General features: G+C 40.3%; 2 protein-coding genes across 5 annotated transcripts in view; one reads left to right on the forward strand and one right to left on the reverse strand.

Moving 5' to 3' along the window:
- Positions 1–368: 368 nt before the first annotated feature.
- On the reverse strand, positions 369–18,831 carry plpp6 (phospholipid phosphatase 6). The gene is made up of 2 exons (XM_048539075.2): positions 18,307–18,831; positions 369–3,418 (listed from the first exon to the last, which is right to left on the reverse strand). Exons 1-2 carry the CDS (start codon positions 18,755–18,757, stop codon positions 3,045–3,047), a joined length of 825 nt encoding a protein of 274 aa, XP_048395032.1. The 5' UTR covers positions 18,758–18,831; the 3' UTR covers positions 369–3,044.
- The window catches only part of LOC125456201 (protein FAM78B), a 55,711-nt gene continuing 47,341 nt past the window's right edge, over positions 17,802–26,171 (forward strand). For 2 of the 4 annotated variants that reach the window (XR_009446051.1, XM_048539078.2), the window contains exon 1: positions 22,114–23,022. Coding sequence is in view for 1 of the 4 variants with exons in the window: in XM_048539078.2 (XP_048395035.1) it covers positions 22,760–23,022 (263 nt within the window). In the remaining 3 variants the exon portion in view is untranslated. Of the gene's footprint in view, positions 21,324–22,113; positions 23,023–26,171 lie in introns of those variants that run through there. The other 2 variants (XM_048539081.2, XM_048539080.2) reach the window with 2 other exon arrangements.

Raw genomic sequence — 26,171 nt, forward strand, 5'->3', positions numbered from 1 at the left:
AAACAGCTGTAGTCAACAAAGAAGGATGCAAACAGCTGAAAAAGACAATGCAGGTAGCAGATAAAAACTGCATGCACATCAGGTGTACAGATGTTCTGCACTTTGCTGCAGTGGCATTTGTGCACACGGGTGGAACAGTTAGAACCGCAGGAAAAAAAACATGACCGAAGTAAAAGTATAATCAAGATATGTCAGAGTGCTGTAAAAAAAAAATCAGTGGTTCACAATTCTGACTGACCAAATCATGCATCTGGCTAAGATAAAAAGACAGTGCTTTCCAACATTAATTATCTGAATGTCACGTAAAAGGGGAAAATGCAAATTTATAATGGACTCAATAAATTCTGTACAGGAATGACCAGGATCTATTTACAAAGTATAATAATGCAACAAAGGCAGTTTATTGAATATTTCTTATTTGTATTTATGAATTACAAAAAAGTACTCAGCCTGCATTTTAATCAAGTTCCCAAATAGCACACAATCTACCTGGCAGAAATGAGACAGAACAGTATGCCAAGACTAGTTTTGCCTCTGAGACCTGGTTCAAATTTGGTGATAATTTGAAACTGGCAACAAGTTTCTTTCCATAGGATCTCAAATTAACTTAGGTCCAATTGCCCATGGAGAAGAATACACATTAGGAAAACTGTTTTGAACTATATGGCTGATTTCCCATTTATATCCTGGGAGGCCATAATTTTAATGTCATCTGGGCTAGTACCACAGAACCTTTTACTTTTGTTAGATCTTCGTTATGTGACTGATACCTACTGATATTATTCCAGCCACTTGGTTTGTCTCTAGCATCATCTTATTTTTTCAATGATATGTAATTCTTTCTGTCCTTATTAATCAGTTCATAGATCATCCCTTCGCTTATTATTCAGCTGTCGACAGGGGTGGCACAATGGCACAGTGGTTAGCAATGCTGCCTCACAGTGCCAGGGACCTGAGTTCGATTCTACCATCAGACAACTGTCTGTAAGGAGTTCAGAGATAATGGGAACTGCAGATGCGGGAGAATCCGAGATAACAGAGTGTGGAGCTGGATGAAAACAGCAGGCCAAGCAGCATCTTAGGAGCACAAAAGCTGACGTTTCGGGCTGAGACCCTTCAGCAGAAAAGGGGGATGGGGAGAGAATTCTGAAATAAATAGGGAGAGGGGGGAGGCAGACCGAAGATGCATAGAGGAAAAGATAGGTGGAGAGGAGTGTATAGGTGGGGAGGGGATAAATCAAGGGGGCGGAATGAGGTTAGTAGGTAGGAAATGGAGGTGCAGCTTGAGGTGGGGAGGTGGCGATAGGCAAGAGGAAGAACAGGTTAGGGAGGCAGGGACGAGCTGGGCTGGTTTTGGGATGCAGCGAAGGGGAGGGGAGATTTTGAAGCTTGTGAAATCCACATTGATACCATTGGGCTGCAGGATTCCTAAACGGAATATGAGTTGCTGTTCCCGCAACCTTCGGGTGAGTCTGTAAGGAGTTTGCATTTTCTCCCTGTGACCGTGTGGATTTCTTCCCACAGTCCAAAGATGTGCAGGCGAGGTGGATTGGCCATGCTACACTGCCCGTAGTGTTCAGGGATGTATACATTAGGTGGGTTATAGGGGGATGGGTTTGGGTAGGTGCTCTGAGGGTCAGTGTGGACTTGTTGGGCCCAAGGGCCTGTTTCCACACTGTAAAGATTCTATTCTATTCTCTGACACTTGATTTACACTTTGTATTATCTGTTGACACTCTTGGTTACCTGCAAAGGCATGCTATTCAGGCTGTTGACACTTGACTCACACTATTTGTACTTATCTATTGATACTCTTAATGACCTGGAATTATCTTGCCATTATGTCTCCCCCTCTATGTTCTGTGCCTGCGCACCTCCTTCCACCTCACCTGAAAAAGGAGCAGTGCTTTGAAAGCCGGTGATTTTAAATAAATCTGTTGGACTAAAAACTGGTGTTATGTCACTTTTAACTTCGTCCACCCCAGTCCGGTCCAACACCAGCATCTGCACATCTGGACTAGTAGTAAAGATCTCAAAACAGGCACCTGGAAGAAGCATTGTCTTATACTGTGGCAGTACCGTAACACTTGATAAGAAATGGAAATACTCTTCTCAACGAGTCTCTTTCTAGCTAAGAAAACAAATACGCACGAATTGAGAAGTAAGCAAAAAAAATCCAGTGAAATCATGATGAGTCAAATTCTGATAACACAAAACTCTGTTTCCAATGCAAAAAAGAAAATCCAATGGATGGATACCCGTGATAAGCTAAAGTTCTGGACTGGCAACTCTGGATTAATTGAATTTGTTCATAATTCTCATAACTATGTCAACAGTTTGGGGCAGAATTATGCCACACTAGAGTACAAAATCATTGGAAAGTCTGCAGCAATGGCTGCAAAATGGTCTCACCCATCTAACTGAACAAACACGCACAGAGACATTTTTAAACGTGGATAAAGCCACAAAGACAAGAGAGATGCTTCAGGATTTTACACAAAAGCATTCAAATACAGAACACATATTTGGCTGCACTGCAACCATGGCAGGGTCTTCCAAAGACAGCATGCTAAGCAGAAAAAAATATTAGTTTTCCCAGAGATAACATTTGACATTTTCAATGCCCTTTACTGTACAGGGGAAGGCCACTGTCAGTTGTAAGCAAATTGAAAAATAAAGACATCTGTCACATATTTTCTGCATTAAGTGATTTCGTTTGGCTTTGTTCTTGACAGTGTGTGTGTCAACAAATTATGTTACATATGTGTTTAGTCTTAACTGACATGAAGCTCTGCTTAATGGGAAATTGTGGATGAATCCCACTGCGATTTGACTTATTACAATTTCAGTGTCTTGACGATGTTTTGGTGGTTTTGAACATTAGTTAAAACAAGTTATAGTGTCAAATTGAAAGGTCATAGAAAATAAAATCAAGTAATTGTCAAGTAAAAGCATTTCAAACCTATTAATTTACATAGTGTGTTGGGTACACAATACATAAGTTGGAACTGATATGGATTACACAAAAAAAATTCTACAGTTAATTATTTAAGTCCACATAATCTCAGAAATGTCTGCAGGTTACTGGATGACAACCACGTATACTCCACCAGGCTATACTGTAGATACCCCATCATAAATCCACAAACAACATCAGTCACATTGTGTCTTCCCAGCATCACTCGTGACAGTCCTACGACACAAACCCACAGCACAACCAGAACGCGCAGCGGAATGGCTAAAACCAAGTGATTGAGGAAGAATCGACCTCCCAGTGCTGCTCTGGTTGCATGGCCCGATGGGAACGAATATCTGTCCACAGAGAAAGTAGCAAACATGTCCATCTTGTTATGTGAAGGCCGACGCCTGCGGACCAGTGACTTGACAATACCTACCAGGACCAGATCCAGGATCAAAGCTAAATTTAAAAAAACAAATACTTTGTAAATCAATGTACAACAACATGTTCTCCACATCACAAGTATCTGTTTGACAGGCTTGAACACTCTGCCCATGGGTAGGAAACTGAAGTAATCTTGTGCACAATTTTGAGAAAGACCTTTATAAGTAAACCAGAACTTAACTGTACAGATGGCGCAAGTCTTCGGCACAGTGGGTACTCAGCTTCCTTGTGAGTCACACATGTCAAAGCATTCTTCAATCACAGAACAAATCCGTGATGAAGCAGAGGACTGAATTTATTCCTTTGGATTTGTAAAGCAAGCTATAGGAGCAGAAACATTGATTGAAAGCATTTATTTTGGAACCCATTCATTGTGGCTTTGTCTTTTGCAAAGAAGCCATGGTGATTTAATGCCATATCGACTTCCAAGGGACTGCAAGATTCCAGTCAGAATGGGGACTTTTTTTACATTTAATATTAAAAATAACACAGGCTATGTTGCTTTCAAAATAAAACTGCACGACAGGAGTAAGTCTGCATCGCATTAATGCATGTACTGAAATACCAGGATTTGGAAAACATTAAAGCAAGTCATTTGTGAGTGCAGCAACAATCTGCAAGCACAGGTGCTGTAGATGCAAGAAAATAACTTATTTAAATCTATTTCACACATTAGGACTACAAAGTGTACAATTTCAAATATTTCCCAAAGAGGTGTTCAAATAGACAACTATCCTGCCAGAACTGACAAGGAATGTATGTCTGTATCTTTTATTTCCACACCAATTGATCACCCATAGCTTTGTTCATTGCTAGCTGAAGAAATTTATATGGTCCAGATTTTTGCATGAACAGCAAATGGACATCACTTGCTGCTCTGATTACATTTGTCCACAGAATTCCTGTGTGAATAAGGCAGGAAATGACTTGTCTCAACCAAATTGACTGAAGATTCTTGATCGAGACATGCAAAGTCTAAAACAGATAGTGAACGTTTCAGAGCATTTAATTAATGCAAAATAATTTTCAAAGAATATAAATGAGTGGAGATAGACAGATGGGATTGAGAGAAATAGGAAACAGACAATAAGTGCTGAATTTTTTTTAAAAAAGGATTTTCCAAAACTAAAATTGGAAAGAATGATTCTCCATCATTTATAAAAACATGCATTCAGCATGAGGTTGTTTGGTAATAATTAAGATTCATCATGAAGTTAAAATTTCAATTACTCTCAAATTGATAAGCCAAAAGCTATGCCCCTTCTGTTTAGTAGGATCTAATGGATAAGTGCCACAAATCTAGCCCTTCTTGCATCCGAATGGCAAAAGCAAGCAAATAGCTTTGCAAAACTTGTGGATGGGTAACTCAGCTATTTTCAGAACTAGCCATCTGATTTAATCCAATATCCTGGGGCAGGGCAGCCTCAACATTACCTTGAATGCAATAGGAATGATATGGAGGCTGCCAGAACACACCATTAATAAGGTTGAATCAGACAACATCTACTATCTGCATATTTAATCAAATGCTGAAACCATAAATAGGTGCTTTTCCCTCAAAAATAATCAATAATGCTTTGAAATTTAGACTTAGTTCATCAGAAATGAAACATGAATAATTGGGGCAGAGTTTGGATATACACCTCTATTTTGAGAAAAGTTTCATTTACACTTCTCAGCACACACACATCAATAATTCTATATAAGACAGTAATACATTCATTAGGCAACCTGAGTTAATTACATGTTGAAGTGTCAACAGATATTTAAATAATTATGTAAAACAAAAAAGGTGAAAGTAATTTTGTGTTGGCTTCTTCAAATCTAGGGCCATAAATTTACCAAGGGCCTGCAAATATGTAAACTTTGCTCATCAACATTTCCTCTCATTAAGTGTTTCTCTGACAAATAGTTGGGGACTGGTAATTCTTGTTTAAAAGTGCTTTGGTTAATGTGTAAATAAACAACATATTGTAGATCTGTGTAAGGGATGACAGTGAATTGAGAAATTACCTTATTTTAGTTCACAGAAAAGGCAGAATATTCTTTTCATCAGAAACTATGCCCGGTGGTACAGCATAGCATGGATAGACTGCCTAGAGTCCATTAAAATGATGTTTACCTGCCTTTTAGTTTTATTTTACTTCCCCCGTGTCTGAAAATTAATACTTGCACCTGTAGGTCGTGAATTTACTCAATTACAAAGTATCCACAGCATTCGGAGGGCTCGGAGGGCAGGGGTGGTACAGAAATGCAAATGCACAACTCTTTGGTGGAGACATTTCTCCTTATATCAGTCCTAATGCTAATTTTATGCTGAGATTGTGACCCCTCATTCTGGGCTCCCTAGTGAGGGTAAACATCATATCAGCGCTGATCCTATTAAGCCCTTTAAAGAATTATATAGTTAATTCAATCATTCCTTGTCTAAATTCCTGTTAATAGGCCTAGTCTACTCAGTCAGCAGATAGCATCCTCACTCCAAGAATCAGCTCTTGTTCAGCTAATGAACTCTAAACATTGTAGTGTAAAAGGAAGATGAAAGAGTTTGAGAGAAAACAAATTAACTTGTGCCATTGACACTGAATACTCAATAAGGGCTAATAAATATTAGCAAATACACAATTTACAATTGTTAGCAAAAAAACATATTTAAAGTACTTAAATCAAACTAGACAGTGACTGATCTGCTTTTCCAGTTGACCCCATTCCATTTGGGAATTTTCCTTTCATTTCAAGCACTTGTTAAAAAATGCTTTACAAGTAAAATCTGTTTGAGTACAAAATGTATTCAAGGGGTTTTCCAACTGGCAACAGTTACAATGTCCTTTTCAAAACAATATCAACAAGACCAAATGCGCAATGAGATCCTCTATATCCTGCCCAAGAGCCAGGTCTTCTGCAAAGTCCTATATGACCTTGTGGTTCCCCATTTGGGGAGGTTTGTGCAATTTTTAGGGAAAAACAGCTCTCCTGATAGTACGTTGTACTCAATTAGATTTTGCTTACTAAACTTTTTTTAAAACAAATGTGCTTGAAACAAAAATATAATTCCCTGGGGATTGAGGTTAAGTGAAAAAGCAGGTTAGCCACCAGATGATGTTACGCTCAGGTTCCAAAACTGTCCTATGGCCAAACACCCATGTTGTATTTTCATGTTCAGATGCTAAATCGCTAGGAGAATTTTCTGTCCATTACTGATGATACGCAGTGGTGCTGTCGTTGTTGTCACAATATGGCAACTTCCACTCTGCTAGTGATTTACCGGTAGAAACAAAAAAAAAGTACATTTTCCAATAAACCTGTCAATAAAATTGGCATCCTTTCCATTCCTTCTCAAGTAGCACTTGGGTTTATCAGAAAACATCTGCTGTTCTCAAAATGAGTAAGTTTCATCTGGCTAATGAGCCAAAGCTGAGACCATCGGGCATCACAACAAGCTAGGAATATGTCTTTTTATGAATCCATTCTCAAGGAATTGTTGGTATTTGTCAACTCTGATGTTACCACATGAAGTGATAAGGGAACCATAACTGATTTACTGGGTCCCTCGCAGTTGCACAGTATGCCATATCAACTGAAGAAATAGATCCCTTAATTGCGAAGACAGGTGACTGCACGTGACTTGTTCAGCCAGCTTAAACTGAATGAGCTCATCAAGATTCGTCAGGCTCTATCATTTTTTGGGAGCAGGATATCAAAGGTATGATTAACATTTATTGCCCGTTCTAGTAGTCTTAAATGGAGTGGCTCATCAGAAGGGTTCAGTGGACACCAAGGCACCAACCGCACTGATGTGGTTTCAGAGTTACATACAAGCCATACCCAGTGAAGACTGTTTGGGTTTGGGGGTGGGGGTGGGGGGTGGGGGGTGGGGGGTGGTGGAAACTATCATACATGCTCATGCTGATCCAATCATTTCATTCTCACTTTTCCTTGTGAAAAAAATGATCCCAGATGATTCCCAAAGCTGAATTCAAATTCTCAGCCCTGGTGGGATCCTATTAAGCCATTTATTCATCCAGGCCTTTGTATTACTGTTTAGTACAGAGAATGCACAGATTATGATACCTGTGGCATTTTGTTTTAAATTTAAACAAATTTGCTTTCTCTTAAAAGCAAACCTCAAAAGCCAAATTCTTTCCATAAATGAAAGTGTAAAAAAAAATTCAAAAACATAAAGAGAAAGATGAATTTTAATCCAACTGTCCTATAATAGTGGATTGGTAGTGCTGTAAAATGATCATGTTCTAGGAAAGCTTATAAACTATAGCACTTACAGCATAGACACAGGCCATTCAACCCAACAGGTCCATGCCTGTTTTAATGGTCTACACAAATTTCCTTCAAACCTTCTTAAAATCATCAACTTATCCTCTAATCCTTTGTTTTTCTATGTTTACCTAGCTTCTCCTTAAGAGAGTATCTCCTAGTCATCTGATCTATTCCTCAGTACAATGTTATACATTCTAAGCACACCCTTTGTAAAGTTTCACCTGCATTAGTGACTGCCTCATATTTCCATTACTAATCCATTACCATCAATTACTTTCCAGACCCACTACTTGACTGGCAATAATAAATTTAACCAGCATAGTGATATGCCAATTCATTTTAGATTTATGGTCATGGATTATATTAGGTTTTGTACTAAAAACAATTCTACCTAGTTTCTTTCAAAGAATAACTAGTTTATTACAAATAAAACTTACTCAAACGTGCAAAGATTATTGACCAAAATAAGGTTTAGACTATGTAAAGACACACAACAGTATGGGCCAGCTGCTGCGTAGGTGCTGTGGGGAAAGACCATCATCGAAAGTTTGTGGAGAGAAATCAGAGTTAATGTTTCAGGTCCAGTATCCCTTCCTCAGAAGTGGCCCAAACTGCTGAGCTCTTCTAGCAATTTCTTTTCTTGTTTCTGATTTCTAGCATCCAGAGTTATTTCAGTTTTTACCATCTGATGTCTTTCTGGCATAGTATGACGGCTCATTAAGTTTAAGACCCCTTTGCTGCTCGAAATGAATGTAATTGGTCTCCTAAATGATAGAAAATGCCTCTGTTTTTGCAACATGTGGGGCAGCTCTGAGTAATGTCAAATTCCAAGATGTTGTTTGCTTCTTTTTTCCCCCCACTGCAAAGACAGTCCAGAAATGTTTTTGGACACTTCCTATGTACTAATAGGTAAATGAATAAAGTATATGTTTGCAATAAAAACTGTACTTGATCATCAAAAGACTGAGTTTGCATACTGTGCAAACAACTTTTGTCCTCCTCTAGAGGTACATAATAACTAACATCTCTGTACAGATTGATTCAAAAACAACTTCAGTCAAATTATGTGCAGAGCTGCATTCCATTTTCCTTGCTTCAAATTTGGTAATTTAAAAAAACTTATCATAACTGTCTGAATTCAGATTGTAACTAATAAGCAAGTCTAAAAATCGCCGTGTAGCAATCTCAGCATCAATATCAATTTCAAAGTGAAGTCAATGAATTACATTCCTATTGCCTTTTTGTTACCATGGAAAACCAACACCAAGTGAAAAAAAAACACAGCTCATTCAATTCATAACAGCAAATGGCTCACTGTAATTCAGTTAAAGTTGAAACAAACAAACGCTGTCTTGATAGGTCAGCACGTGAAGAAAGTCTTAGCCAGGGTCATACTAAAGTATAGTAGAAGAAAACTTCATGCTCAATTAATGATTTGTGCAACATTGACTTCACACAGATGAGCAACTGAAATGCTACAATTGCCCACAACACCTTTAATTCACCAGGGTGATTCTGAAGACAAATGAGCTATCTTAGGAACAAAGGGTCAACTTATACTCATTGTAGTTCAGAAGATAGTATTGAAATATTTAAGATTCTGAGGGACTTTGACTGGCAGAATGGTGTGAGAATGTTTTCCTTGAGGTGCTAATTTAGGAGGAGGAAGCAAAGTTTAAAACTTAGTGGTCTCTAAGAAGGCAACAAGAAGAAATTTCATGAGGGTCATTAGTTTTTGGAATCTCTAAAGAGCAGTATATGCTGTGGCATTGAATATATTCAACAGAGTGACAGAATTCTGATTGAGAAGGTGTCAGATGGTATGGAGCATTCAGGACAGCAGAATTAATGCCACTATCAGATCAGACAAACCTTATTGAATGGCTTACTCTTGTTCTTTTTCATATGTTCTTAGGGAAGGAGTGAAGAAGTAAAAATCAACCATCCAATGTTCCCATACCTGTACACCAAAATAATGTCACACAAGAGATTAGTACACACAATTAGGACTCCGAGGATATGGGATAACAAATGGGCGTGGACATGTGCTACTTAATGAACAAAAAAACAGAATCTTTTGAGTTAGCAGGCTGCAGCTGTCAGAGTGCTACAAGGCTTTGGTATTTGGCTTTAGCTGTTTGTAAACTCTATTGATTACTTAAACAAGGAGACAAATGTAACATTTTCAAGCTTCCTGATGATGATACAATGTTACATGGGAAAACAGACTGTGAAAAAGATGCAAAACAGCTACAAAAGAACAGCAAAGGTTATATGAGTAGCTAAGAAAGTAGCAGAAAGATTACAATGTGAAATTATCCATTTGGCAAGAAATAATAAAAGCAGACTTATTTTAAACGGTGAGAACTATTTAAAAAGGTGATTTTCAGAGGAATTTGGAGTTCTTAGAGAAGGCAGAAGCAAAATTTGCTTGCTGTACCATAATGCTATTAGGAAGGCAAATAATAAGTTGGTCTTTACTGCCAGGAGGTTGAAGTTCAGCAGTAAGGATGTCTTGCTCCACTTCTGCAATGGTTTTTGTGAAGGTGAAACCACACCGGGAACAATTATTGCAGTTTTGGTCTCCTCATATAAGGAAGGATGCAACTCCTTTAAAGGAGTGCAACAGAGTGGACCTCCTTGGGATGAGGGGATTGTACGAGGAGGTATTAAACAGACAGAATCTGTATTTCCTAGCATTCAGAAGTAGAAGCAATCATTGAAACATGAAAATTCTTAAGAGGCTTAGTAGGTGAGATGCTGACAGGATATTTTCTCAGGTTTGCTAATCTGGAACTATGGATTCACAGGATCTGAACAAGATGTCGGCTATTTATGACAGGTGAAATCATTGTGAATATTTGGAATTTGCTACGTCAGAGCTGTAGATGTTCAGCCATTGTGTGCATTGCAAGACAGGTTGATTGACTTTGGATATGAAGGGCACCAAGGGCTTACAGGCAAGAACGGGAAAGTGGAGCTGAGATCAATCATCCATTATCATATTGAAATGTTGACAGAAAGCTCAAAGGGCCAAATGGACAACTCCTGAGCCTGTTTGTTTTCATCGTGACATCTGCTAGATTGGGTTAACATGTGGCAAATGATATGCTCAGGACTTAACGTGAAGCTCATCACAACCAAAACTGCATGATAATAATCACGGTTTAAATTTGCACATGAAAAATATTGAAGTTACCAGTTAAGCGCTGGCAGTCATGAAAACACTCCCCAGGAACAGTCAGCACCATCGGGAAACATTTTGCAACTGAACACGTGAAAATATGTATATTAGTAACAGTTTGATAGGGCTAATACAAAAACTGTGATACACAGTAAATAGAATTTACATGAGAGATGTAATCTTCAACATGGGCCAAGAGTTGCAGGTGGAATTAAATATCCAACCACTGACATGCATATTCAGCTTAAAAACAGTCAGTATATAAATAACTGTTGAGCATAGGTTTTGTAAAGCAAAAGCACTTTTACTCAGTTCAGATCATAAGGTAGAACTGATGAAGCATGTGTTTATAAATGAAAGTGCTGTTTTAAGTGGTTAGCCCTCTGACAATGTGTCAACTGCTAATTAAAAGGTTATCGTGCCTGTTGTTACTGCATCTGAGACATTCTATTTCACGAGAATGGAGGCAGGTTGGTATGGTTACTACTTAATTAAACTCTTTGAAATTGATATTTTGCAAATGTTTTGGTTGTTAAACCAATTATTTAGAAGCACTTTCACAAAAGTAATGAAATATCAGCTCGTGGTTTTAGCACTTCACACTGTGAAGCTTATGAATTAGGAGTTCTCAATTTATTTGAGAATCTTAAATTCTCCAGTGCCCAACCCCATACATTTAAGGAACTAGAAACATTCGAGTTCTTAACAAATGGCGATTAATTAAGCAAAGAGGGCACTTGTGGTGCGGTGTTAGTGTCCCTACATTCAGCCAGGAAGCTCTGGGCTCAAGCCCCACTTACTCCATAGGTGTATAATAACATCTCTGAATAGATTGATTACAAAATGTTTACAAGATCAAGAAGCCTGCAATCTGGAATTAGCAGGCAGCAGAGTTTCAAAGGTAATTTAAACTTCAAAAACTTAAACTTTGGAAAATACTGATGTTACATGTAATCTGTTGTCCACCTACGTGGAAGGTTCAAAAGCAATAGGCCATCTGAAGCAGTGCGAAGTTGTCGAGGATGTCTTGTACTGGTAATGAAAAGAGTAAATATGAATTGGGAAAGGTGAGTAAACGATAAAGTCAAAACCTCAAATTCTGGAAAATGCCAGGTAAAGTTTGGAAAGTTCTGCAATTTTCAACTAAAATTGCATCTTCAGTATACTATTCTCTGAGGTATAAAAACAAAATGGTATAATTTAAAAGGAAATGCAGTGAGAAATCTGGTGCTGCATATGCACAAACCCTTAAAGATTGAGCGATGATGGTGTCAAGCCTCTTGGTGGCAATGCATTCAACCAGACAAGTGGAGAGCATTCCAACACCATCCAGATATATGCCTTGTAGAAGGTGAAAGGGTTTTGGGGAGTCAGACACTGCGAAATGATCTAAATAGCTCTTGCAGGCACAGCATTAGCATTCCAATTAATTTTCTGGTAAATGGTGATTCCAAGCATATTGATATATAGAATTCCGGCAGTGATCAGTAGGGCTGAGATAACTGGCCTCAGCAGCCACAATCATCTTTCCCTTGGGCCAGGTATGAGTCCAAGTCAATGATTTCAAAATTTACTAAATTTCCCTCTTGGTGCCAAACTTGGTTAAATGCAAGGGCAAGCCCTCTCACCTCTGGCATTCCTTGTTACATATGAACCAAGACTGTAATGCGCTCTACAGCTGAACGGTCCTGGCTGAATCAAAAGAAAATCAGTATTGGCTTGTTAATGATTGAGTATTATATGATGGCACTGTTGATATCACTGTGATTGAGATTAGATTAATGGCCATTTATTGCCCCAGGGTGGATTTGACATTTTTTTGGACAGTACAAATATGCACAATTTTCCTCTTTATAACATAGATACGAAAGTTGTAGTTGTACTGAAATAACAGTATGGAACTGGAGGAAAACAGCAGGTCAGGCAGCAGAGGGGCAGGAAAGTTCATGTTTCAGGTCAGAACCCTTCTTCAGAAACAGGGAGGAGGAAGGGAGCTGGGGAAAGGTAGGTGGGATGGTGATAGGCAGACGCAATTAGGGAGTGGTGGGGATTGGTCAGTGGGATGGGTGGGGAAGATGAAGAATAGAATGTGTCAGATTAACGTGGTGATGAGGGGTGGAGAGATTTTAAAACTGGTGAATTCCATGTTCAGGCCATTGGGTTGTAGACTCCTGAGGCGGAATAAGAGGTGTTGCCCTTCCAGTTTGCGTGTGGCATCACTGTGGCACTGGAGACGGTCCAGGAGAGACATGTCATCAAGAAAGTGAAAGGGAGGAATTAAAATGGTTTGCAACCAGAAGGTGTTGTCAACAATCATGTACAGAGCGCAGATTCTCCATGGAACAGTCCCCACGTCTGCGCTTGGTCTGACCGCCGTAGAGGAGGCCACTTCAGGAGCAACAGCTACAGTAGACCAGATTGGAGGATGTACAGGTGAACATCTGTCAGATATGGAAAGTATACTTTGGCCTTGGATGGAAGTGAGAAGGGAGGCTTAGGACTTCCTGTGGAGGCAGGGAAAAGTGCTGGGGGTGGTGGAGAGTGTGGAGCAGACGAGGGAGTCATGGTGGGAGCAGTCCCCACGAAAGGCAGATAAGGGTGAGGAGGGAAACATCTCTCTGGTTGTGGGATCAGGTTGTAAATGGCAGAAGTGGCAGAGAATGATACGATGGGTGCAGAAATTGGTGGGGTAGTAGGGGACCAGTAGAATTCTGTCCTTATTTTTGTTGAGGGAGTGGGGATTTGAGGGCAGAAGCACGGGAAATGCAAGAGATGCGGCTGAGGTCATTTTTGATCATGGAGGTGGGGGAAGAGGCAGGACATGGATGTTGCGGTCCTTGAAACAGGAGGACATCTGGGATGTCCAGGAGTGGAATGCTCCATCTTGGCAGCCGACGAGGCGGAGATGAAGGAATCAGGAGTATCTCCACTGTTTGAAACAGCTTGGCCACGGCCGTCTCTGGAGTTCATATCCTGAGCACTAATGCTGGTATATTGTCAGGGTCTATGACCTTCGACTCATTGCACTCAGTTATGGAGTAAATAAGTTGAATAACAATGACTTTTATGATGCTGGGAAACTCAGGAGGAGGCTGAGATAGATGATCCACTTAGCATTTACAGCTAACGATGACTGCAAATGCTTCACGCTGGTCTTTTACACACACTCACTAAATTGCGCCATTGAGGAGGATGGGACATCTGTGGATCCTCCACTTCTGGTTAGTTGTTTCGTTATCCAAAACCATTAACCACTGGATCGGGTAGGCCTGAAAAGCTTTGATCCTATTTATTACTTGTGGGATATCTTAGTTCTGAATAAAAGCACACAACTTCCACTGTGCAACATGCAGGCAGCCCTTTACTGTAACTTCAAAGGGGCAGTCTGGCACTGCTCCCAGCATGTTCTTCTGCCTGGTCTTGGAAACAGGGTTGGTCACCCAACATGACAGTAATGGTCAAGTATGAAATATGCCAAACCACAAAGACACAGATTGTGTCAGAATACAATTCTTCTGTTCACAGACCCAAGCAATTCAAGAATGACCAATTTGGAGCTACTAGATCCATTCTGATTCTATTCAAGCATGGTTGGAGACTCAAATATGGAGGAGGTCTTCAGTGCAAAGACAAGCCTTGTTGTCTGCAACTGTGTGCTGATCAATCCCACCAATTTCATCATAGAAACACTGCAACACGTAGCATGGTCAGGATGAGGCAAGTTAGTGTTCTCTTCAAGTTGGTGCGCTCTCGTAATTATTTCCTCCAGTACGCGGCAATCTCAGTCATTAGTAGTCAGTAGTAATGCAAACAGATCAATTCTGGTTAAGTCACTCAGCCAGAGTACAGCAAGCGTCCTTGCTCCCCTCAGTGCTTCGTTGATGTGAAGTGATGGTCAACAGAGGCATCAGATAAAGGACAGCATTAAGTGTTACTGAGGTTATTTTAAACAATTTTGTGATTGCGCTTCAAGATTTCAAGGGGTCCAGAATGAATGTTGCCCATACTGAAGGTCACTCCCTCCCAACCACACCTCCCTTGCGCTGCCACATCTGGTGGGACGTAAAATACTCAGGGAAAATGATGATTTCCAGAACATTGGCTAAGAGGTTTGATCGAGAATAATGTCAGCCTATTGCCTGGCTAATCTGGGGCCCAAACTCAGAATTGTTATTGTACATAGATTCCAATTCAGAGCAAAGAAGGACTTGTCTATCTATAACACTCCTAACTTACACAAAAAGTCTCATAGGAACCTAAGGGGCAGAGATGGAACAAAGTACGTATTCGTGATAGCAGTTTGTAGGATTGACTGGGCTGGGTATGCCAACACATGTTGACATATCCACTGCCTAGGTCACCCAGATTGCTGTGATTTTGACTCTCAAGAAGACATTAGATAAGGATGGCAGATTTCCTTCCCTGAAGGGCGTGAGTGAATCAGAAGATTTTTAATGACAACTCTGAGCTTTCATGGTCATCATTAATGAGACTAACCTTTAAATTCAATTAGTTAAATGTGAAGTAAAGTTCCCCAGCTGCCATAGAAACTTCTGGATCATTTGCTCAGGTGTCGCAATTACTAGCCCACTAACGGTACGATTACATCCGTCTGCTGGGTAGAAATAATGCAGGTAATTCTTGCATGACTTAAAGATTAAGGCTTTTGATTCAGCATCAGCATCAATTTTATTAAAATGACTTGAATAGATTTGTGAACTAAAAATTTTTAAACAAACTTGATCGTATACTCCAAAATCCTCATTTAGTTTCTGGAAATTTTGGTCAGTTGTCTTCACAACTTCCTTTTCCCCTTGGGCTCATCACAATTAAAAATGAAATTAACTTACTGTCCAACTGTGACTTTTCAATGACTTCATCAGTAACATTCAACTTTTTCTCATTTTGAAGGCTGGGCAATGAATAGGCAGGTAGGCATTATGCCCTTTCCGCATCATGCAACTTTACCCACCACTGACCAAGTTTAATGAAATTTGTGAACTTATAGTTTCAAAATACTGAGAAGACAGTGCACACAGGGAACATATAGGGAGGCAACGAGGGTACTGATGCTTTTTTAAAAATGTACAGAGACAGAAAACAAAACTGTGGATAATCAGTAAGTTGCCTGGATGACAGCAACCTACATACATTTTTATGAAGGTGTTTCGGAAGCTATTTGCAAATTATATTCCTGCTAGTTACATAAATAGTAATGCCTGGAAAATCAATTCAAAAACTGCATTATTTTTACATTTTGTAGATATTACTTAGTTTGCTGAATGCATAGAAGATACTGAAGATTTATAATAAATTAATAAAAATGATTATTTCTTGTTCTGAGATTTAAAAATACTATAATATACAATATACATATGCAGTCTTGGGTATTTGTGCTTTCTAGAACCCTAGAAGTGAACCAAAGACAGAAGGTAATGTTGATTCATGCATGCCTACATACAAATTAGAAAGGAGAAGGCCATTCAACAAGATCACGACAGATTTAATTCTAACATCAATTCCACATTCCCACTGATCCTGATCAACATTCACCTTCATTGTTTATCAAGGATCTATGTACTTCTATTTAAAAGAAAACCAAGGACTCTGCTTCCACCATTTCTATCACAGCAAATGTTTCACCTAATCTGTTTCAAGTGGGCCAGCCCGTTTTTTTTTTAAAACAACGACCCAGTAGTTGTAACTTTTCCTATAAGCAGAAACATTGTCTTCATCTTCACCAAAACAAGACCACTTGGGATTCTGCCTGTTTCAATCAAGTCATATCTTTTTCTAACTCATATGGCAACCCCCCAATTCCCCATTTCAGGTATTAGTCTGGTAAACCTATGAATAATCTCCAAAACATTTACATTCTTCCTGAAATAATTCGGATGATACTACTCACAGCATGCCAGATGCAGTCTCAGCTGTACCATGCATAACTGCCCAACTTTTGCATTAAATTTCTCATGTTGTTATAACATTCTGTTGGCGTTCCTAATTACTTGCTGCACCTACATACTAATCTCTTGTAGTTCACATATAAGGACACCCAGAACCCTCAGCACTGCAGAGCTCTGCAATCTTTAACAATTTCGATAACACTTTTCATTCTTCCTGCTAAAATGCACAATTTCACATTTTCCACATTACACTATTTGTCAGATCTTTGCCACTCACAATCTATATCTTTTTGTAGCCTCCTTCTGTCCTCTTCACTATTCACTTTTTTACCCATAACTGTATTGATGGCAAATTTAACAATCATATCTTTAGTCCCTACAGCCATGCTGCTTGAGAAATAGTAAGTATTTGAGGTGACAGCAGTGATTCCTGTGACAACACTTCTTACATTTTACTAACCTGAAAAGAAGTGAATTATGCCTAATCTCTACTTCCTGTCAGCTAGCCAATTTTCTATCCACATCAATATGTTACTGTTACATCATGAGCATCTTTTTTCATAATAACCTTTGATATGGCAGATTATCAAATGCCTTCTGAAATTCTAAATATAGTAAATCACCTTTACCTACAGCATAGATGAGTTTCATAGTCTGAAAGAACTCCAGTATATTGGTCAAACATATTAACATGCAAAAACCATATAACAAAGGGATTAGAGATAATGGGAACTGCAGATGCTGGAGAATCCAAGATAACGAAGTGTGGAGCTGGATGAACATCTGAGATGCTGCTTGGCCTGCTGAGTTCATCCAGCTCCACACTTCGTTAACAAAGGGATTAAATGTGAGGATGGAAGAGAAATCAGTGAAGAAAGTATAAACAGGAGCCCTGAAAAAAAGACCCTCAAGAAAAACTATTTCCAGTTGTGGAAGGATACCAAATCAGAGAAAACCAATTTAAAGTGACTGACAAAAGAGGAGGAAGAACATTCCTTTTCAAACATGGGGAGTGGTTAGGATCTACCAGTGTGACAGATGCAGATTCAACTGCGACTTTTAAAAGACAATTGTATCATTTTTAGGTGGTGGTGGAGTTTGAAAGAAAGGGTACGGAAATCAAAGAGGTGAGGGGTGAGGTGCTGGGCGAGGAACCCTTGGAGGACTATCAGACAAGATGGACCATATAGCCTTCAGCGGTGACACTATTGTACTGCTGTGGAGAAGTTACGGCAACACGCAGCACTGAAGATGCCCGCCATTCGGCCCATCGAGACTTCAGAAGCAGGACCCAACCAACCTCTGCCCTGCCCACTTTCTTAGTAGGCCTGAGCCTTATTTCCAATTTCCCTCCTTTCCCAACCGGGCTTTACCCCGCCCCCCCAACATCTCTCGTAAATCTCGGTCCAGTGGATCAATTCTGCCGTGGGAAGGGAAGAAGAGATTCAATCCCCACCCCATACTTAAAGTGTATCCTCTGATTGCTGGGCCTGGAAGGTCAGGGTTGGGAAGACTGCCCGATGTCTGCCTGCACTCACCCAGCAGCAGGTTGAGCAGCACTTCGTGTCCAGCAGTGCTGTCGCTCTTGCACAGACAGTACAAGGTGCCTCCTATCCAGGGGATGGCGTGGCCCGTCACCTCGATCAGCTTCATGATAGGCCGGGCGCTGCCCCAGGCCGAATCCTCGGTGGCGCACACCCCCAGACGCTTGGAGAGCCACAGGTCGACGGCCAGCAGCGAGCGCAGGGCGATGCCGAGCAGGGACGGGTTCAGCTTCATGCAGTCCTCCTCGGGCTGGGGACAGGGGTAGGTGCCGGAGGCCGAGTCCGGGCGGAGGCCCGCCGCCTCCAGCTGCTGCACTACCCGGTGCCGAGGCGACGGGGGTTCGGGGGTAGCCGCTCTCTGCAGGAGGCCTAGAGGCCTGCCCCCACCTCCGCCGCCTTTCGGCTCCCGCTCTCGGTTCCGGGAGTTAGGGGAGTGAACCGGCATCTTTCCAAGTTCCCCCCGCAATGCGCTGTCAGGGGAGGAGCGGAAGCGCCGTCGCCAAGGCGCCCGGGAGGGGGCGGGGCCGGCTCCCTGGCAACAAGCGCGCCGCCAGAGTGCAAACCACTTGGAGCAACACGAGGCTGTGTCAGCACTGAATGAACTGCAGCAACAGACCTTCATGGACTCGTATTGAATGCTCGGCTACAACAGCCCTGCATGTAAATAAAGTGTGGCCTGCGTGCGTTGGTATTAAATGAGCTGCAGCAAAAAGGCCTGCATGTGCTTGTATTGAATGAACTGCAGCAATCGTCACTGCATGTTCTTGTGCAGAATAAACTGCAGCAACAGCCCTGCATGTGAATAAACTGCCACCGTAGACCTGCATGTGCTGGTATTGAATGAACTGCAGCGACAGCCCTACGTGTGAATAAACTGCAGCCGTAGACCTGCAAGCACTTGTATTGAACAAACTGCTGCAACGGCCCTGCATGTGAATAAACCGCAGCCGTAGACCTCCAGGTATTAGTGTTGAATGAAGAGCTGCAGCAGATCTGCGCGTAATTGGTATTGAATGAACTGTAACAATAGACTCATAAATACTATATTGAATGAGATGTAGCAACAGACCTGCGTGAATGAACTTCAGCAACAGGCTCGCAACCATTGGTGTTAAATGAACTGCAGTATTAGACTTACATTGTTTTGGTTTTGATTTAATTCCTGCAGCAAATCTGCATTTATTAACATTAAATGAACTACTTCAGATCTGCATGCATTGGTTTTACACGAACTGCAGCAACAGACCAATACACATTAGCACTGAATCAACTGTTGCATCAGGCCAGCATACATTGGTTATTAATTGAACGGCAGCAGACCTGCATATACACTGAATAATCTTCCGCAGACATGCATCATTTAGCATTGAGTGAACTACAAAAGCATACATGCATGTGTCAGTGTAGAGTGAACTGCAGCATCGGATTTGTATAAATTAGAATTGAACGCATCACAATACATATTCCCAATGAATAGACAAAACAACAGTTTACCATTCTAACAAATCTATATGTATTGCATTGATTACACTGCTGCATAGGACCATATTGAGTATATGCTTAATTACAATGCAGCTTTGAGTTTGCACTCTCACTTTTTCTTACAACACTATATGCACAATGCTTATGTTACTTCCAGAACACTGAAAAAAGGAAAAACAAGCTTGCATTGAAATTGTACTTTCCACGATCTTGGAAAAATGCTCTCTCGTCATTGGGATCAATAGATTTTAAAGGAAATAAATGAACAAATTGCAAGTGCTTTGCCATAATCATTTGAAGTTCACTCAGTTCAAGAACTGCCTTTTCAAATTGAAAAATTGCAAATGTAGTACTGTTAAATATGAAAGGCGACGAAGAGAAACCAGGGAATGATAAACCTGACATCTGATTTGGGGAGATTACAGAATCCGTAATGAATTGCAGAATTATCGTGTGTTCAGAGAAATGTGATTGAATGCAGCCAACATTAATTAATATAGAATGGATCACATCGAACAAACCTCATTCAATTTTTTTGAGAATTTATAACTGAAGTTATAGACAGGGAAATGTCTATGCATGTAGTTTATATGGACTTCCAGAAGGGTTTCGGTAAAGTTCCATGCCAAATAAGAGTCAGCTAACATTAAGACTCATGGAATTGAAGAAAATTACTTTGTTTAGGAGATTGTTTAGGTGGTAGTAGGCACAATGTCAATGGGTATGTACTCAAACTGGAAGAAAGTGAGTATTGATTAACTGTTGGGTCCGATGTGGTTATGTGTGATGTCATCCAATATGGATGAAATAAAAGGATAGATCTGAGTAGTTTTGAAATAGTGAAACATTAGGAATGTGGAGATTCAAAGAGGTTCAGGGGTTGACATACACAGAGCACTAAAATATGATGGTCAGATACAAAACAATTAAAAAAGCACATGGAATGCGGTTGTTGTATTCTAGAAAATTTGAATATAAAAGGTGGAAATTTAAACAGTCATACAAAGTCTAGTTGGGCTTTTCCTGGTGTATTGCTGTGCTGCGTTCATACCATGAAATTTATATACTGGCTTTGGAAAGGCAGGTTCAGCAGAATATTACCATAGGTTAGGCTATTAGGACAGAATAGATATAGTACACTCATAATGCGTAGATTGTAGAAGGTTAAATAATGATATAATGTTTTTAGAACTTTGAAAGGAGTGGCTGAGAAAATCTATTTTCTGCTGTCGGAGTCAAGGTCACAGGGTTATGACTTATAAATCAGAGCCAGGTCATTCAGGAGAACAGTTAGTGACATGCTTTTGTGCAGGGCAGGTCAAGTCTTACTTTTGATTGAATTTTTCGAGAAGGTGATGAAGTTGATCGATGAGGGCAGAGCAGTGGGCATGCATTTAAGGTGAGGGGGAGAAAGTTCAAAGGAGACGGTGAGGGGCAAGTTTTTTTTACACAGAGTGGTGGGAGTCCGGAACGCATTGACGGGGTGGTGTCTGATGCAGATACGATACGAGCATTTAAGAGACTTTTAGGTAAGCAATGTGCAAGAAATGAAAGAATATGGACCACGGGCAGGCAGAAGGGATTAGTTTCATTTGGCGTCATGTTCGGCACTGTTTGTCTTGAGAACACTCAACATGTGCCAAAGTGACGGGGGCTCCTTTAATTTCATGTCGCCCGAAAACGTTTGCAGAACTATAGGGTTGAATCCACAGAAAAGTCCCGTTTAACAGCGACTCAATTGTTAATGATTGAAATTCTCAAAGTAATTTTGAATTCAAGTCAGCAAAATGCATTGCACTATACAGAAGGATAAATGACCAAACAATGGTGAACGGTTTAGACGCATCTTTTGTCAGATCTGAACTTCCGAGAACTTTTTTGCTCACTTTTCATGAGCTGTGCGTGATGTTTTAATTTCAGATTAACAGTTCTCTGGTCACTAGCGCGATGATGTGTGGGTTAGCATTTCTCTGCCTTACTATCAAGTGTACACACAGGCGAAAGCCAAACTCTTCTTTTTCTTAATTTGCTTATTCAGTCACATTGGATCCCGTTTTGAAAAGTATTAAATGTCTCATCCTAATGCTGTGTTCGGTTTGATTGAGCGTATATTTGTTTAACGCAGGAACCGTGTAGTTCCACGAACCACTGTAGTTCAGGCGAACCGGTTGTACATAAGGGGGCGCCGCTCGGTATCCTAATCCCTGGGAATCCTGAAGCAGTGGGAGAGCATTCTCTTGATCGTGTTTTACTTTTGGGGCTTGGTGGGTGGGGTTGTGGGGGGGGGGGGGGAATCCAGCCTATGGGGTTCCAGGAGGCTCTAAGAAGGATTTCTCACTCGCATTCATCTTCAGCATCAGGAGTAATGGACAGCGTGCTGCCGTACGACAGACAATGCAGGTACTCTTCAAATACCGTGTGATTAATCAAAATAATAATAAAAAACAAGATCCGATCTGTTTATATTTTTTTCGACCGGTCCTACGAGCTTCATTCCTCGTTGAAGAGCAGTGGTGGGGAGTAATGGACCCGGCGATTCATTAGCCGTTAGCGATGAAGGCACAAGAAAAGCTGTCTGGTTCCGCGAGGCTTCAAAACAGATGCAGACTATGCTGGGGTCAGCGGCTACAGTGCGTTTCCTCCGCTCCCAGTGTCACTCGATTACAACGGGAAACCCGCATATCCTCTCGCTCCTCGTATCTTTTTGCCAATATGCTGCCTGGTCTTCCTCCTGCTTCCTGCCGTTCGTGACATGAGAATAAGGAAGCGAAAGACACACAGGGGGATTAAACAAAAAAAAAGGAACTACAGCACAGACCAGAATAACGAATTCAAACTGAAAACGAAAGACTGTTGTCTGAATTGACGCGCTCATTAAGGTAGACGATTACCAGTGCTGATTTTTTTTGCATAGCCTCTATCTTCAGTCTTTTTAAATATATTAATATCCATAAAACCCGGAAGGATGGGTTGTATTCAGAGTATAACTTGTAAATCAAGGATACGTCGAGAGAATATAGTGGTGTATGATGTTTCTGCTACCATTGATCAGTGCCCAACTCTAATCGAGGAGAATTCTCCCATTGTTTTACGGTACAAGACTCCATACTTCAAGGCATCCGCCCGGGTGGTGATGCCTCCAGTACCCAGGAACGAAACGTGGGTTGTGGGTTGGATTCAAGCTTGCAACCAGATGGAATTTTTCAACACCTACAGCGACCTCGGAATGTAAGGGAATTTAACACGGTAGAGTATGTGTAACGCACTGCCAGTTCATCCTTGCAGTGTGCTAATATAATTTGCAGACTATAGTCAGCAGTACAACATAACCAATCCACACTCACACAAAACCGCTTTACTGGCTAAATGTATTGCAGTAATCTTATTTGAATACACTTGTGTTTAATTCTCATGTACAGGTGGACTGTGATGAATGGCTTTGTAGCTGCGGCGACCTTCATTAGTATTACTGTACATTAGCGAGGATTGCATGATATTCATCCAACATTATAGCGTGTGTATAAAGTGGAGATTTTTTTATGCCTATATACAAGTTTTTTTTGTTATTTTTGTCACTGAATGATCACCACGCGTCCCTATCCTGTCTTTGTGGCACCCGATAGATTTATGTTCAGATTTAGTGAATCTGTTGCTAATGTTGCTAAACAGTTGATTTTTCTGTGCAGACCAACACTTCCAGACTAAACATGCTTACCCGCCCACGTTTCTTTCTACGGAATGGGAGTCATTCCTGAGTGAGGGAGTTAAACATGACTGTATATTTAGACAATTGCGCGTTAGATGTCTTCCATTTGACTAGCTACCACGCAAACAATTAGGAAGAGTTTGAAGGTGCACATTTTAAAGGTACAATGTAAAGCTCAGTTGTGACTTACGTCGTTTCCAAGTCAATCCCACAAATTGAAATTAAGTTTAACAAACCGGTCGTGATCAACATACTGCGAGGCTGAAATTGCTTAATCGTTAGTTGTTGATTCCGAACTTTCAGTTGTTACAATGGTTAAGCACCGATGAAGACAAAATACATGTTTGCATCAAAGCTGCGGGCAAAGTGACAGTTTGCGATTCGAACTTCCGCATCCTCTTTAATGATCGCGTAAAATTTAGGCTTCGTCCTTCAACAGGTAACAATGTGAAAGCCTGGTTCGGAATTCAGTTGGATCTCATTGGAAACACGGGGCGTGACGATTCAGTCCCGCTGACAGTAAAATTGCCAGTTCCAAAATAGTATGTTGATACTTTGCGAGGACAATTACATCTTTCTGCAATAGACTGGGATTTTTTTTAAAAAAGTATACTTTTATAGACTAAATAACTCCAGAGACCCTCTCGCATGACTCGTGTGGCGTCCAGACGATTGATCTATGTTTAATGCCAAAATCACATAGCAGAGAAAATTCTGGGTTATTTGAAACCTTTGAAATGAGATCTTTCCCTTGTTTTGTAATGGTTTCACCTCCCTCCCGCCCTTTAAAGTTAGACGTCTGAAACGGGAGCATGAATAAAAAGGAAATGCAAAGGATCTATGGTTAAAATCTATCATCAGCCAATTAAAAGGTGTCTCTGTTTCATGGACAAAACTTATTGTCGATTGCATTCCAGTGAGCTGTGAATTTCCTAAAACCTATCATTGACCTGACACCTGACTTCCTTTTGAGTTGAAATTCCCAATGCAATACCGGACAACCAAGAACTCTGGCAGATGCCAAATATAGAACAGCTGCAAGTTCTTTACATAGCTGACACCAGTGATGTGATATGGAGAGCCTGTTGTTGTCTTAAATGTCATGTTATTGTCCTTGCAACCAAGATGCCTGAACACGTTGTCCTTTACATCACTAGACAATATCTTGTGCTCCCAATGCACATATCTTGTCACAAGCTTGGGCAGCAGACTAAATCAAATTGACAAATATTTGTAACAGGCAAAAGAGAATGCTTTGTTGTATTGTTGCTGAGGTAAACAATATCAGAGCATCAACAGCTCTATAGTTAATCGATTACAGTTACCAGTCAACAATGTGTTTATACAATGTCTAGAAGGTAGTAAAAGAGCAGTCATAAAGCAAAGATATCAAGGCACAAAATCTAATTTGGAAGAGTAACCAAAAGATCAGTCAAACTTTGAAGGGTGACTTAGAGCAGGTGAGGTGTGGGGAGGTCGAGGGAGGGAATGCTAACAGCTTAAAATCTAGAGAACTGAGGGTACAGTGTAGGCATTGAAAGAGATTGTAGACAGGCCGAAGGCTAGAAAGCACAGATGTTACAGGGTTGTGGGGTTGGAGGAAGCTACCAAAAAGGGAGTGGCAAGGCCAATGCTCAATTATGGACTTAATGCTACAAACTGAATTGTAACATCTTTCACACACAATCTGGACTCCACTCCTCATACATAATTCTATTGTGGACCCTTTGTCCCCTTACTTTGCTAGGATCCTACTGTCTACTTTGCAGAGCTGGAACGAGACGTACTGGAACTCTACTGTGAACAGCCCCTTCCAATGGCTGAAAGTTTTTTTTTAAACTTTGTACAATTCTGCTTTGCATTTTCATCAGTTTATGAGAGAACCAAACCTTATGCTTTTCTTAATATAGAAAAAATTATGGCTGCTAATGTCATTACAGCTCAAGGGGTGATATTCACCTAATTATTTTTGTAGCCAAGAACTGAGTGAATGTTTCTGCAGAATGTATTGTTTATTAAAATGACTAAATTTATCTATTTAACTTAATCCATAGTAATCATCAGTTTTAAAGTGCTGAATACTTTGTCTCTCTGTTTATATAGTTGCATTATAATAATTAATAATAATTTACCAAGATAATTTCCAGTAGTATTAAACAAGTATTAAATAATGAATTCATAAAGTTATCATGAAAATTGGAAAATCCATAATATTCAAGATAGATGGTTGAGAAGTGGTCTGAGGAATTACTTCCAGTTTACCCAGGGAAGAGATTACAATTTTGTTCACAAAATTAACTAGATCTGTGCAGAAGAACAGTTACTCCTTCCACTGGTCTTCAAATCCTGCCATGGCCTTGCATCTCCCAATCCATACAGCCTCCTCCAGTCCTACAATCGTGTGCTTTCTGGTCTTTTTAATTCCCCTCAACCCCTCCACTGTGTCCTCAGCTATTGAGGCTTTAAACTTTGAAATCCCTTCCGTTAGCCTCTCCACACATTTTTCCCCCTGTAGCTCGTCATTCAAAGATTAAGCTTTCCGTTAAATTTATAAATCCATTTACGTGAATCAGCATCATTTTTATGATAATTATTTAGTAACTTAGATATGCTTATACCTTAAAGACACTGCATAAATACAAGTTGTTATTACTGTTTATGATGGTATCCA

This window comes from Stegostoma tigrinum, chromosome 8 (assembly GCF_030684315.1).
Source record: "Stegostoma tigrinum isolate sSteTig4 chromosome 8, sSteTig4.hap1, whole genome shotgun sequence".
In the NCBI taxonomy this organism is placed as follows: domain Eukaryota; kingdom Metazoa; phylum Chordata; class Chondrichthyes; order Orectolobiformes; family Stegostomatidae; genus Stegostoma; species Stegostoma tigrinum.